The sequence below is a fragment of the Saccopteryx leptura genome, chromosome 2 (assembly GCF_036850995.1).
Source record: "Saccopteryx leptura isolate mSacLep1 chromosome 2, mSacLep1_pri_phased_curated, whole genome shotgun sequence".
NCBI classification, from domain to species: Eukaryota; Metazoa; Chordata; class Mammalia; order Chiroptera; family Emballonuridae; genus Saccopteryx; species Saccopteryx leptura.
The window spans coordinates 68196044-68208881 of NC_089504.1; the positions used below are offsets into that span (position 1 = coordinate 68196044).

Consider the following 12838-nt stretch of genomic DNA (forward strand, 5'->3'; position numbering starts at 1 on the left):
ATTGTGGGCTGATCATTTAATACCCCTCTCAGTTGTGTATTCTGAAAAATGAAAGTAAATAATACTAGACTGTTATTTTGGGTAAATAAAGCAAGCCAACACATAGTGCTCAGCACATTGTGTGTAGCACATGGAACGAAACAGAGGCCACCTGCTACTGGCTAGTACTGACCATCAAGATGGGAGAGAGCATCTCAACCTCCTCATTCAGTAGGACACAGTGAAATTCCCTGAGATGCAGGTTAAAGAACGTGACAAACATTTTTAATCTCTAATCAAGAATTCAAGTCAAAGTAGACAACTATACCAGAACCTGCTCTGAGCAACTATCAACAGACTCACAGGATCACATGACTAAGCCATTCATTTTTTTTCCTGCAAATAATCATAATGATCAGGGAGGGTGAGGAGAATGAAAAGCCGGAGTGTGTGAGAGTGGCTAGTATCTTTTGTTCTATGACCCAGAGTAAGCTTTCATCTCTCCCTGTCCACCCACCACCTGAAGGATTTGCCAAACAAGTCCATCATCTTAAATGAGCCCGGAGAAGAATGGCAGGGGCTGCATCTGCGCGTATGAAACGACCCTGCAGATGTACTTGGTAAACACGCTGGTCAGGGAACTTCTTGCTTTTCCCTACCTATCGCACAAAGTCAGAACAGGTTCTCTTTGCCTCAAGTAATGATAATGCACATTTTCATAGAACTCCCATTGTCCTCATTCAGAATCTTGTAAATCAAGGTTAGGCTGATGAATTCTATTAATTTTTCTTTCTGCTTTCATACTTTGAATTGCCATTCTTGTACATAAAAAATAATCTGTTCTTTCTTCTGCAGCACTGCCCAACTATTGATATTACTTGCAGCAGGGATAAGAATTGAACAGCCTCTCCCTTAGCAATTAATTGTGTGGCTGGATGTGATGTGATCTCCACTGGTCTCTAAAGCACTCATCTAGAACAGTGACAGTGGAGCCTGCCTCAAACGGTTCTTGTCCAGTGAAAGAAATGGGATGCTGAGAGTTTGGAACCTCATGTAATAGAGTATCTGGCTTGGGTCTAAATTCATACATGGCAATTGTATTCTCTGCAACTACGACATTGTAAACACCCACGTGGTTCCGTTTCCTGAAATATACTTTCTTCTAAGGATATACTGCTTCTCTTGCAGGCACAGGTGGTGGTTATTTATTCATTCCTCCTTCCCACCCATGAACCTCAGAGTTAATTTAAGCCTCGGGATTTATTTTCTAGGACTGGCCTATGAACCACCAGGGCTCCCAGATCCTTTTTTTTTTTTTACAGAGACAGAGAGTCAGAGAGAGGGATAGATAGGGATAGACAGACAGGAGGAACGGAGAGAGATGAGAAGCATCAATCATCAGTTTTTTGTTGCGACACCTTAGTTGTTCATTGATTGCTTTCTCAGATGTGCCTTGACTGTGGGCCTTCAGCAGACTAACTCCTTGCTCAAGCCAGCGACCTTGGGTCCAAGCTGGTGAGCTTCGCTCAAACCAGATGAGCCCACGCTCAAGGTGGCGACCTCGGGGTCTTGAGCCTGGGTCCTCCGCATCCCAGTCTGACGCTCTATCCACTATGCCACTGCCTGGTCAGGCGCTCCCAAATCCTTGAATTATGCCTTTCCAAAGCCAATGTCCTTCACTCTACCATAGCCGAAATCTGTGATTGCCTTTCTCCAAGGAGCCAAACATAGCTTGAGAAATAATACATAGGGGAGAATGATGACATAAATTCATGATCAGCAAACTCAAGCCTTCAAAACTGCCTGGCCATCAAACACAATTTCTTCAGTTACCTCGTCCTTCCATTTTACATAATAACTTTTTAAAACTGTCTCCCCTGGCCTCAAACCTTGAACTTCCTCACCTCCCCAATAGAAGATGGCCTTATCACTTATACACAGAGAAAATAAAAACATTTAGACAAGAATGCCCTCCCCTGTATACCAAACTACAAGCCCACCTCGATCTGTACACAAATATAATCTTTTCTTTTGGTGCAATAGAAGGACTGGCTCTACCTTTTAAGCCCAATCACTCTTTCTCAAATTAGTTCCCATCATTTCACTCATAAGAAGTCTATCATATACCATACCACTTCTCTCTCATATATCTCAGCTTCTTCCTCCATCTTGAATCCTACGCATTTGCTCACAACCTTATATAAATACCTGCCATTGACAAAATAAAGCAAACCACATCCCACTCTGGTCATCATTCTCTCTCTCCCTCCCCTTACTGCCCAAATTCTGAGATGACCTGAACGTTCTCGCTGTTCTCCATTTCTTCATGTTCCACTCCCTTTCTGTCTATTCTCTAGCTCCTGTCTCACCAGCACACCTCAGTTCCCTGACCAGGGTCCTCGGTAACCTCTGTAAAGTTACACCAAAAGGAGATTTTTCTGACCCTCTCCTTTCCTGATGTCTTACACAACCTGACATGGTTGGGAAGACCCTCTAAGTTTATTCTCTGTAGCCAACTCTCCTGGTGGTCTACTTATATTCCATATTTCCTAAGCAGGATTTATTGTCTGCAACCCAGCTATGAAATGATAGGTTTCCTCAGGGCTCTGGCCAAGGACGTCTCTTCACTCCTCCTCTTCCTAGGTGATCTCATTCCAGCTCAGAGCATCAGTATTTATGGGTTTACAGATTCGTACCTTCAACCCAGATTGCTCCTCTGAGCTCTATAGGTTTATCCAATTCTAACCTTTTGTCTCCATTTCTACATCACAGAAGTACCTCATACTTACTGTGATTAAAACAAAACAAAAACAACAATACCTCCAAAAGAAATCCTCTTCCAATATCACATCATGATCCATTTTACTACACAGGCCTAAACTTGTGTGTTTCCACTGACAATCTGCTTTTACTCCCTTCGTTTCCCACATCCGACCGACTACTCAGTCCTGTTACTGCCAAATCCTATCACTAGTGTCTCAACTCTCTTCTACTCAAGTCACCACTCCACTCCTTCCATTGTCACATATCTGGATCATTCCGATGTCTCCTTTCTCTCACTATTGGAGTATAGACCCCTCTAATCCAGTCTCAGGCCAAATCATTTGATTTAAAAAAGAAATCTCGTTTGAAAGGAAAATAACTAACTTTTGGCACTGGCATCAGCTTTAAAGATGGGTAAAATTCAACTTTACAGTCTGCTTTGCCTGTCTGACTCACACTTAGGCTCAAAACACTCCTTTCAACATAGATTGTTAACAAAGTAATAGACACATAAATAATTTCAGGCAAATATGTCTAGAAAGCCCTTGACTACTTATAAAGTAAGCTGTGTTTTCCCAGTATATTAGATTTAATTAGATAAGTTAAATCTAACCTTCAGAGCTTTAATTATATTAAGTAAAGTTTTACTAATTTTATTTAATATGTTATCATCAAGGGGCCCAGCTTCATATAATTATATGGGAGGCAAGCTCTGTCTGGTCTTTGTGGCCGTCCCACTTAACATTCAGCCTGGCTTTTGGTATTAGCAGTGTGTATTAACGTTCCCAAACTCATTATTTGACTGGGAGATCAACAAGCTGTCTCAGAGTTTAGTGATAAATGTCATACCTTTCATAACTTTGATGTTTTTTAGGGGAGGTATAGTCATTTGTGTATACGGGATAAGGCAAAAGTAGGTTTAGAGTTGTGAGTACATGAAACATGGTGTTTATTCTTGTATTATCTATTAATTATTGTATTTTTTTTCCATACAAACAACTGTAAACCTGTTTTGCCCAACCCTGCATATTGTTAAATAAAATTAATTGACCATAGAAAAACCAAAGCAGATTGAATGCTCTTTCTGGTTTCTATGTTTAAATTAAGATTTCCGATCATTTTAGCTTTGTGTTGTCAGAAATTGCCTTACACTTTATTGTGCTCTTTTGTAAATTGGCAGGTGATAATGCTGACCTACAAGAAGCCTCTCCTTTACCTCTCATCGAAATTCTCATGGCAAACTGTGGACTTTATTGCTTCATGACAGTCAGATGTTTCCGTAGCCTGGGGCCATGTGTATGCTCTTGGTTACCCTTGGTACTAAGGTTTGTCTGGGCCAGGCCTGTCAATGCCTACTTGTCTTGGAGTTCTTGATTGTCTAGCAGTTATGCTAGAAAAAAAAAAAAAAAGTCCTTGCTTGGCCAATAAATTCTGTGGTTCTGGATCAACATGTAGGCTCTGGAGCCAGTCTGCCTATTTTTAAATCTTGCCCTTCTAGTTCTGCTACTGTGTTGTCAGGCAAGCTAGTTCATCTCCACACTTCCTCAGCTTTATAATGAAAATCACCTTTCTTGTGAAGATGATATTAGTTAATGAGTGCAATGTACTTGTAAATGGTACCTAGCAAGCCCTGTGTCACTATTACCCATCATTAGAATTAGCTAAATGATCTTGTCCAAGGTGCTTAGTATCTCTGGACCTCACGTAACTCACCTACAAATGGGGAGAAGGATGCCAACCATGTAGGGCTATTGTGTAAACCATTCCAGTATCTTCAGTACAGTGTAAAGCAGTGCTTTTCAACAGCTGGTCTGCAGACCAGTACACTCGAAAGAGTTAACCACCCTGACGTTGAACGACAGCGGTTCTCAACCTGGGGGTCACGACCCCGGTGGGGTCGCCTAAAGCCATCGGAAAATACATAATGCATATCAGGTATTTACATTCCGAATCATAACTAGCAAAATTACAGTTATGCGGTAGCCACCAAAATTATTTTTTGGTTTGGGGTCACTGCAACATGAGGAACTGTATTGCAGGGTCACAGCATTAGAAAGGTTGAGAACCACTGTTGTACAACGATTATAACCAAATCTTAGAGGAACTTGCTTATGCTCACGGTAATTTCTGCCTTAGCGGTCCACAAAATAATTCTCCTATTCGCACTGGTCCCCAAGTGTAAACACGTTGAAAAACACTGGTGTAAAGCACTAGACAAATCTAAACCTTTACTATTTCAACGGACAACATGTGATCAATGAATTATTTCTCATTAAACATGAAACGATATTACCTCATTAAACTGCTAAGAGTGGTGGCACAAATTTTATGAAGCAATATTGTAAACCATGCTTCCAAGAACATCTTTTTTTAAAGAAGAAAAAGTAGAGAATCTGAATGTCTAATTAGTAAAAACAAAAAAATATAAAAGTTCAGAAACTACCCTTCTTCATTTTTATTTTCCATTAATATAAAATGGTTATAAATGATGAAATTAATTTATATTGGGCACCTTCTGGCAGCTTTTCCTCATAGTCTAATCTATGTGGTTCATTTTTTTCTTAGCACCTAGAGTAAAATCCTGCCCTATAAAGTCACAGAAGTTCTGTCTGTGACCACAACTTGCGCTGAAACACTGTGGGCTTGCTAGATTTTTGACTGGTACTATGCCTCCTAACTATGCATACAGAAGGTTGAAGCACTAAAAAATTCTTGGTACCGGAAGCAGCTGCTTTATGAGAAATGTTGCCTTTCCCCAAGGGAGCGCCACTGCTTCTCCATACAAAAGCCAAGTGTGGATGAATACAGGAGCAAGGAGCTGTGTCTGTATGACATTTACAAGAGACAGAGTCAGTCTGTAAGTGGTGAGGAGTTGGGGGTAGTGCTCAAGCCCTCCCAATTATTGTGGACAGAAATGAGAAAAGCATGGTTTCTGCTGATAAACAAAATCACCAAAACTGCATTTTGCTAGAAAACAAATTGGAAGCAGTTTTCAGATAGCCTCTACCTAAATGAAAGTTAGCAACCCACACCCCACAGGTCTGGAATCAATTGTTTCCTTCCCTTATTTCATCCATTAAATCAGAACAAAAGCTATATTTCTCTCTGATTACTATACTTGCCAGTTACCGCAAGTGGCAAAATGTGGCATACAGATTCTTGTAATATTTGACCATGCCACGTGAACCAACCTGTAAGGAAGGATGGGTAGATGGGTAACTTTACATTGTAAGATGCTTACCAAATATAGGTGGGTGTTTTTTGGGGGGCCTAACTAGAGATTTGCTCTTTCATTTCTTATGGTTCTAATACATTTCCCACTCAAATACTTTTCTAATTTAGTCTTTTGCTCTTTTCTTTTCTCCAGAGTGGCTAGAATGTATTTTTTAGAATCTTATTTCATTTCTAAACACTTTCCCCCACCATATTTGTTTGCTTTCTTTTCTGTTTTGTAAAGTCTCTTCTCTTTATTACCAGACTCTTACGTTTTTCCCTGACTCCCACTACAAATGTAGGGAGAGGAAGTGCATAAAGGAAACAAAGAGAACAACCGGACCAGCTAAAGAAAACACTACAACACAAGACTGATTTTGTAATTTTTTCAACTCCTTCAGAAGTTGGAAAGTGAAACAAAAGTCTACCACCAATGGGCTAAAATGCCATTTCCCAGTAACGTCTAACACATTCTACCAAGCCAATTTGATAAATATGCCCTCACTATAAACAATTTTTCCATATGAATAAAATATTGACAACTAATAGTAACTACTACAGAATATACTATACTCTTTTCATCTTTTAACTACTCCTTCCTGAATAGACAATGCATGTGTGTTTTTTTTTAAGATTGAATTTAGAGTCCATGTCTTACCCTTTTCTTTGATTATCTGCAACTATTTTACCTTTTCTAAATCTTTTTCATCCTTTAAGACACAGATTAGATATTAGTTCCTTGCGGATACCTCCCCTGACATCCTAGTTGGGCTAAAACTCTATACTTAGGTTTCCCTAGTACTTGGAAGAACTTACAGTATTATATTTACATTACCTAGTTTCTGGGTCAGTTCTCCCACTGTAAGGTAGGACTATCTATTCTCAATCCTAGCACTGAAAATATAAGGTGTTTAGAATATGTTCATTGGATGCCAACTAAACAGTCTCAGACATGGACATGTAACCAATGCCTGTCTTTACCGTATTTATGCACTGTGACATGTGCTGTCCTTTTGGAACAGTGTTTCCCACCCCCACTCCATGGACCAGCTAACTTCATGTCATTCATAAAACCTCAGCTTAGACGTCACTCTTTCCAGAACCCTTTCCCTGAACTACTAAAGTTGGATTGGGAGCCTTGCCTGTGGCCTTTCTTATTTACCTAATCTTTGGTATCAGAGGACTCCACTTCAACTAATTTTTCTTTTTTTTAACTTGTTCAAATTCCCCAATTAACTATGTTGTATAACAGCAATGAAAAAGTCTGTGTTATCTCCACTAAACCCTTGAGACACTGCCTGGCACTACGGTGGGAGATCAAAAAGTATCTGCAGAATATTTTAAACAAATCAATGGCTAGATATTGCCTCACTATCATATGAAATTTTGTTGAACTAAAAAATTGCACAGATAATATTTCATTCTCATTTTCAGTTTTATGAATGAGAGAGAAAGAGAAAGAAACAAAAATGGAGAGCTTAGTCCTCAGTGAATTTATTTCAGTAATAATCTTTTGAAAATTCCATCATCTGGTTGAAATCCTTCCATTGTTTTATCAAACAAATAATAACTGAAAGCATTTTTAGGAAAGATTGTTTTTGGCTGAGTCTCAAGTGGCCAAATTTATCATGCTCTCCTATAGTTCATAAATGGTACCAAATCAAAAATTTCTTGCCTATATGTCTCCTTTTTAATAGATGATTTTTTTCCAGTCACATTCTTCAAGTTATCTGGAGCTTTGAAAATTTCTTACTGTACCCATATTCTTAGAAAGTCCTTTGCTCTGATCTTGGCTCAGTTCCCCTAACTTCCTAACTGGCTCTACTCTGTGTCCTCTGCTCGCTCCCTTCTTCCTTGTAACTGAGACCTTTACTATTAGCCTTTTGTTTCACACTTTCATCTCATTGTCTTAGTGACTCTATCTCCTCTCATAAAACTACTCTGGTAATAAGCCCCAAGTGTCTATTTTTAATCTTAGTAATTTCTTTAAGCCTACATCTCTAATTAGATATTTCATTGATACCTCAATGTAAAATAAAGACAAAATTAAATTAATTTCTTCTTGTTTTTTTTTTTTTATCTTTTAGGACAAATGGCAGCATCACTCATTTTGACATCCAAGCTCATACCAGGAGCCATCTATGAGGGTTTCCTCCGCATTAATCTCTTCATGAAAATGGCTTCTAGTTTCTACGGCACTACTGCTCTGGTTTGCCTCTGCGTAGAACCATCATCACCATCTTCAGAATATTTTTAATTGTCAATTCTCACCAAACTATGTGATGATAACCTAATAAATCTCTCTATTGTGCTCCAATTCCCACTAACGTACACCTTGAGGGACCACGTTCCCTAAGAACTGCTGTCATGGTGTCAGCAGCTTGCCACTAAACAAAGGCTCCAAGGGTCTATAAACTATAAAAAATGCATCTATTTGGCCTTCAAATCTTGCACAGCAAGTTTCATCTAAACTTGACTGTGGGAGATAGAAGAAATGAGAAAGGATTCAGTCTTATCCCAAGCAAGGAACACAGTATCTAACAGGCAGTAGAAACTCAATAAACACTTCCTAAAATGGAAAAAAATAAAACTTGGTTATTATACAAATGGTATGTATTATGCTACTCTACCACATAAGAACCTTAAATGGATTGTCATTGTCTACAGACGACAGTTCCATTCTGAGCACGAGCTGACCCCTGTGTAGCTGTCTTACTATGTCTGCATGCGCTCTGGGCTCCAGCCTTACAGAATCGCTTGCTTCCTTTACTAATGGGCCTTTGCATATAATCTCACCCTGATTTTTTTGTATGCCTTTTATTTGTCCTTCAAGAGTAAATGCAGAAACTTCTTTGACCCACTCCATTCTGGTGTGGTTCTCCTAAGATAGAGTATAATTCTATCATTACATGTATTCCACCTATTTCTCTATGCCCCCCCACCCCCCAATCTATGGTAAGCTCTTTACAGACAGGAATCACATCTTTTTTATTTTTTCACTCCAACCACAGTATTCACACTCATACATTTTGGTGAAAATACTTTTTTCTTTAACTGATTTTTTTTTAGATTTAATTTATTCATTCTAGAGAAAAGAGAGAGACAGAGACAGAGACATAGAGAGAAGGAGGGGTGAGCAGGAAGCATCAACTCCCATATATGCCTTGACCAGGCAAGCCAGGGTTTTCAAACTGGTGACCTCAGGATTCAAGGTCAATGCTTTAACCACTGTGTCACCACAGGCCAGATTATTGGCTTTAACCAATGAGCGATATTGGCTTCTATTAGCTACAACCAACAAACCATATATAACCAACAATCTACTTAATTGACTGAATTTAATTTTCCATTGCAGGCCCAATGGCTTCTACATTGTGCTCCATCCAATCCAGAAAACAATAATTTTTAACTTATATGTTTTTTCAAGTGTCATTCTGAACTTTTGAAATTTCTATCTTTGTGCACATGTGTAAAATGTGCACAAATGTATAAAATATTAGTGTCATATAATATTTTTGCTTATCTAATTCCCCAAAGGTTTTTTCAGCCCTATAGTACTTTGTAAGACTGTCCCACAATATTTTGCCCTATATTAGAGTCATTCAACTATTCACCCTACTCTACATAATATGACATAAACTCCTTTATAGTAAGAACCATGTTCTATTGGCCATGCTATCTTTTCTAAGTAACATTGTTCCCGGAACACAGAAAATACTCAGTATTAAATTAACGAGAATCGGTATTGCAATGAACACCAGAACACAGAGCAACAGAAACTGAATAACAAAACTACAGGCCTATGCAGAAGAATTGTTACTCCATGTACAGCAAAATATTTTATAACAGAGTAATACTGAGATTTAAGTTTTTTGCTTACTGGCATTTCTGTCCTTCAGCCTTAATCCTCCAATCAACTTACTTTATATTCTCATTTGCAGGTACTTCAGGAAGCTGCACAGTAATCATGCCATCCAAGTTGGTCTTCCCAATGAAGGCCGGCTTGGTGCGCAGTACATCCGGTGCAGTCTTTGCTGTTACCCTGTGCTGCAGCCCACCAGCACTGTTGCCTCGATTTGTCAGCACAAATGAGTATGACTTCTCAGGCTTCAGGTTGACAATTAACTTTTGTGTAGCTCGACCATCTACTTCTTCTACCATTTTCCCGTCATCATACAGAATCTAGAGAGATACAACCAATCATAGAGATTTGGTTTTAAGAAAGTCAATGTTCATCTTCTAAACATATGTGCACTTGGCTCACAGAAAATGCATATCATGTCAATTCTAATTTTGGTTAATTGCTAAGCCAATAAGTATACATAAATTCTAGAGATTGCATCAATGTTTCATTCAGTTCTTATAGTGTAATGATAGAATTTTCTAACTTCTACCATAAATACACAAAGAAATGCACAATAACTTCAATATTTGACTTGTCAGTTGTATGCGACATAAATAGAGTATGCTATAGGTTTTCAATGTATTTATATACATCACATTTTCCTTAAATGTTTCCATTCCTATTCCTAAATATATTTTAACTTTCAAAACTACTTCTCTGATCTTTATTTCATTGACTGGTACTTCTTGTTAGCATCTCTCAGTATTTTTCAATGTAGTTTAAACTCTCAACTAGAGTTTAAATGTGCAAACAATTAAAGGTAATCAAGAAAATTTTAAGATCTATTGCATAGGTAAAAACCATGCAAATTTTACTTTCTAATAGAAAAACAAAAACATTAGCTTAACTGTAAAAAAGGTCAACTTGGAAATAACAGGCCTCCTACAAAGCAATGTCAATGGGGCTAAGCTCCTGCCTCCTGTTTAAAGTGGAAAGGTCATTTTGCCAAAGCGCAAGACTCAATCTATTATGCAAAAGCCACAATCAAGACTAGCAAGCTGTCTGTATGTGTGGTAGGTAATTTACTAAACTGAACATCACTCTACACTTTTACTTGTGATTTCTTACACATTGGAAAACAACTTACTTTGAAAGGCATGGCAGAATTATAATTCTCTGGAATCTCCCAAGACAGTAGCACTGATGTCTTCATTACTGCTTTGACATGAAAATTTTTTGCAAACACTGCTGGAAAAGGAAAAACAGTGTATTTAAACTACTCCTAAAAACCGTGACCTGTCCTTTTGCACCATGGACCATAGGGCTTAAGCTAGATGCTTTCTACTTTGATCAGAGAGAGAAGTGCAATTTGCCTACCTTTTTAGAGCATTCATTTTAATACGTCATTCTCATAATAATCTTTCCTTCCTCTCCATTTCAGTGAACTACATAGTGTTTTCCTTACCTGAAGACATTGGGGTGCTGTCAGCCAGACTTGCTTGGCATTCTATAACTGAAATCTAAGGCATCCAAAACATATTAAGTTTCACATACTTTACCTTTTTCTTTTGCTGAACCTATTATTATGAATGGGTCGATCAGTTATTTAGAGCTTCAAAATACTGATTTCCAAAGACTGATATTCCTTTAAAGGAGGAAGGCCATAAGCAGACAAATCCTACCTTGATCCACAGGCAGTGTCCTGAACTGGACACTGGGACTATATGGCCCGGGCCCTTTGCTCGTGTGAGCACGTACTTTTACATCATATGTGGTATCTGGTTTTAAGCCACTGAGTGTCATAGTGGTGTCAGGTGGGACAATGAACTGCTCCGTTGGAAGGAGAGGGATGTTGATATCCCTATACAGAAGGGTGTACTTGGTGATCATGCCGTTTCTCTCTGCCAGGACAGGTGGCTGCCAAGATAACTGGACGGAGGTTGACGTAGTGCCTTCTGAGTGGAGGTTTTGAGGGAATCCAGTAGGGACTTCTTCTGGAACAGAAATCTCCTTCACTATCTCCTCCCCAAAGCCCACTTTGTTTCTGGCAGAGAGCCTGAAGATGTATGATGCTCCTTTGTGGATGTCTGTAGCTGTAAAGTGATCTTCTGTTTCGGAGAACTCAAGAGTCGTGAGCGGCTCCATATCCTTCCGGCCAAATTTGAGACGGTAGCCCTGAAGAGGTCCAAATGTGTCCACAGGGGGGTGCCACTGAATGAGAGCAGTATTCATCTGAGTGTGGCTGATCAGAAGCCGTGGTTTCCCTGGAACTGAAGCAACAAGGATGGAGTGCTTAGACCAACTTTCATGGATGCTCACATTTTAATCACTGATGAATGGAACTACCATTCTATGCGCATTCTCATTTCTTTATTAAAAAAGAAAAAAAAAAGCCTATGCTTGGTCTGTATATCTTTGTGGCAATATGTTCCTTCTCCTACTATATTAAGGTAGACTAAACTACTACAATTTGATAATGGATACAACATAGGAACTATTAAAATAATAATTTGAGGGAATATTTTAATGCCTTCATATTATAGACTTCCCACATAAAGGTTCATGGCACAGAGAAATGAATGAATAAAGATGAAAAGATTAGCCAATCAGACACAGTCTGTAATAACAATTGTAACATATTTAATTATTGGTTGCATGCAATGTACCAGGCACTGTGCTAAGAGCATTACATATAGTACCTCATTGGCTTTAGATTCCTTGCTCCTGGGTACATGCTCTTATTAGTTACCCTCATTTTGTATAATAAGAAAATGAAACCCAGAGAGCTAGAACACTGTGCAAGGTCAGATGTGTGATAAGTAAGAAAGGGATAATACAAAACCAGGTCTATCTAAAGCCATAGCCCAAACAATTAGCCATATTGTTATGTTTCTTATAAGAATTTACCAAATTAGTAGTTCAAAATAACATTACTTTGACCTACTATGGTTCTATTTGCACTTTTTATTGGTACTTTACTATCCATACCAGTCTTCCCCATTGAGTTTTTCATCTTTTTTATTTTTATTCAGTGAGAGG

The 12838-nt window shown here is 38.6% G+C and overlaps 1 protein-coding gene across 25 annotated transcripts in view; it reads right to left on the reverse strand.

The window, feature by feature from the left end:
* PTPRD (protein tyrosine phosphatase receptor type D) overlaps nt 1–12838 on the reverse strand; it is a 2469774-nt gene that overhangs the window by 154120 nt on the left and 2302816 nt on the right. For 11 of the 25 annotated variants that reach the window (XM_066368143.1, XM_066368139.1, XM_066368136.1 and 8 more), the window contains 3 exons: nt 11482–12069; nt 10947–11047; nt 9878–10137 (listed from right to left, as the gene is read on the reverse strand). In XM_066368143.1, coding sequence (XP_066224240.1) covers nt 9878–10137; nt 10947–11047; nt 11482–12069 — 949 coding nt within the window. The remainder of the gene's footprint in view (nt 1–9877; nt 10138–10946; nt 11048–11481; nt 12070–12838) is intronic. The other 14 variants (XM_066368144.1, XM_066368152.1, XM_066368147.1 and 11 more) reach the window with 3 other exon arrangements.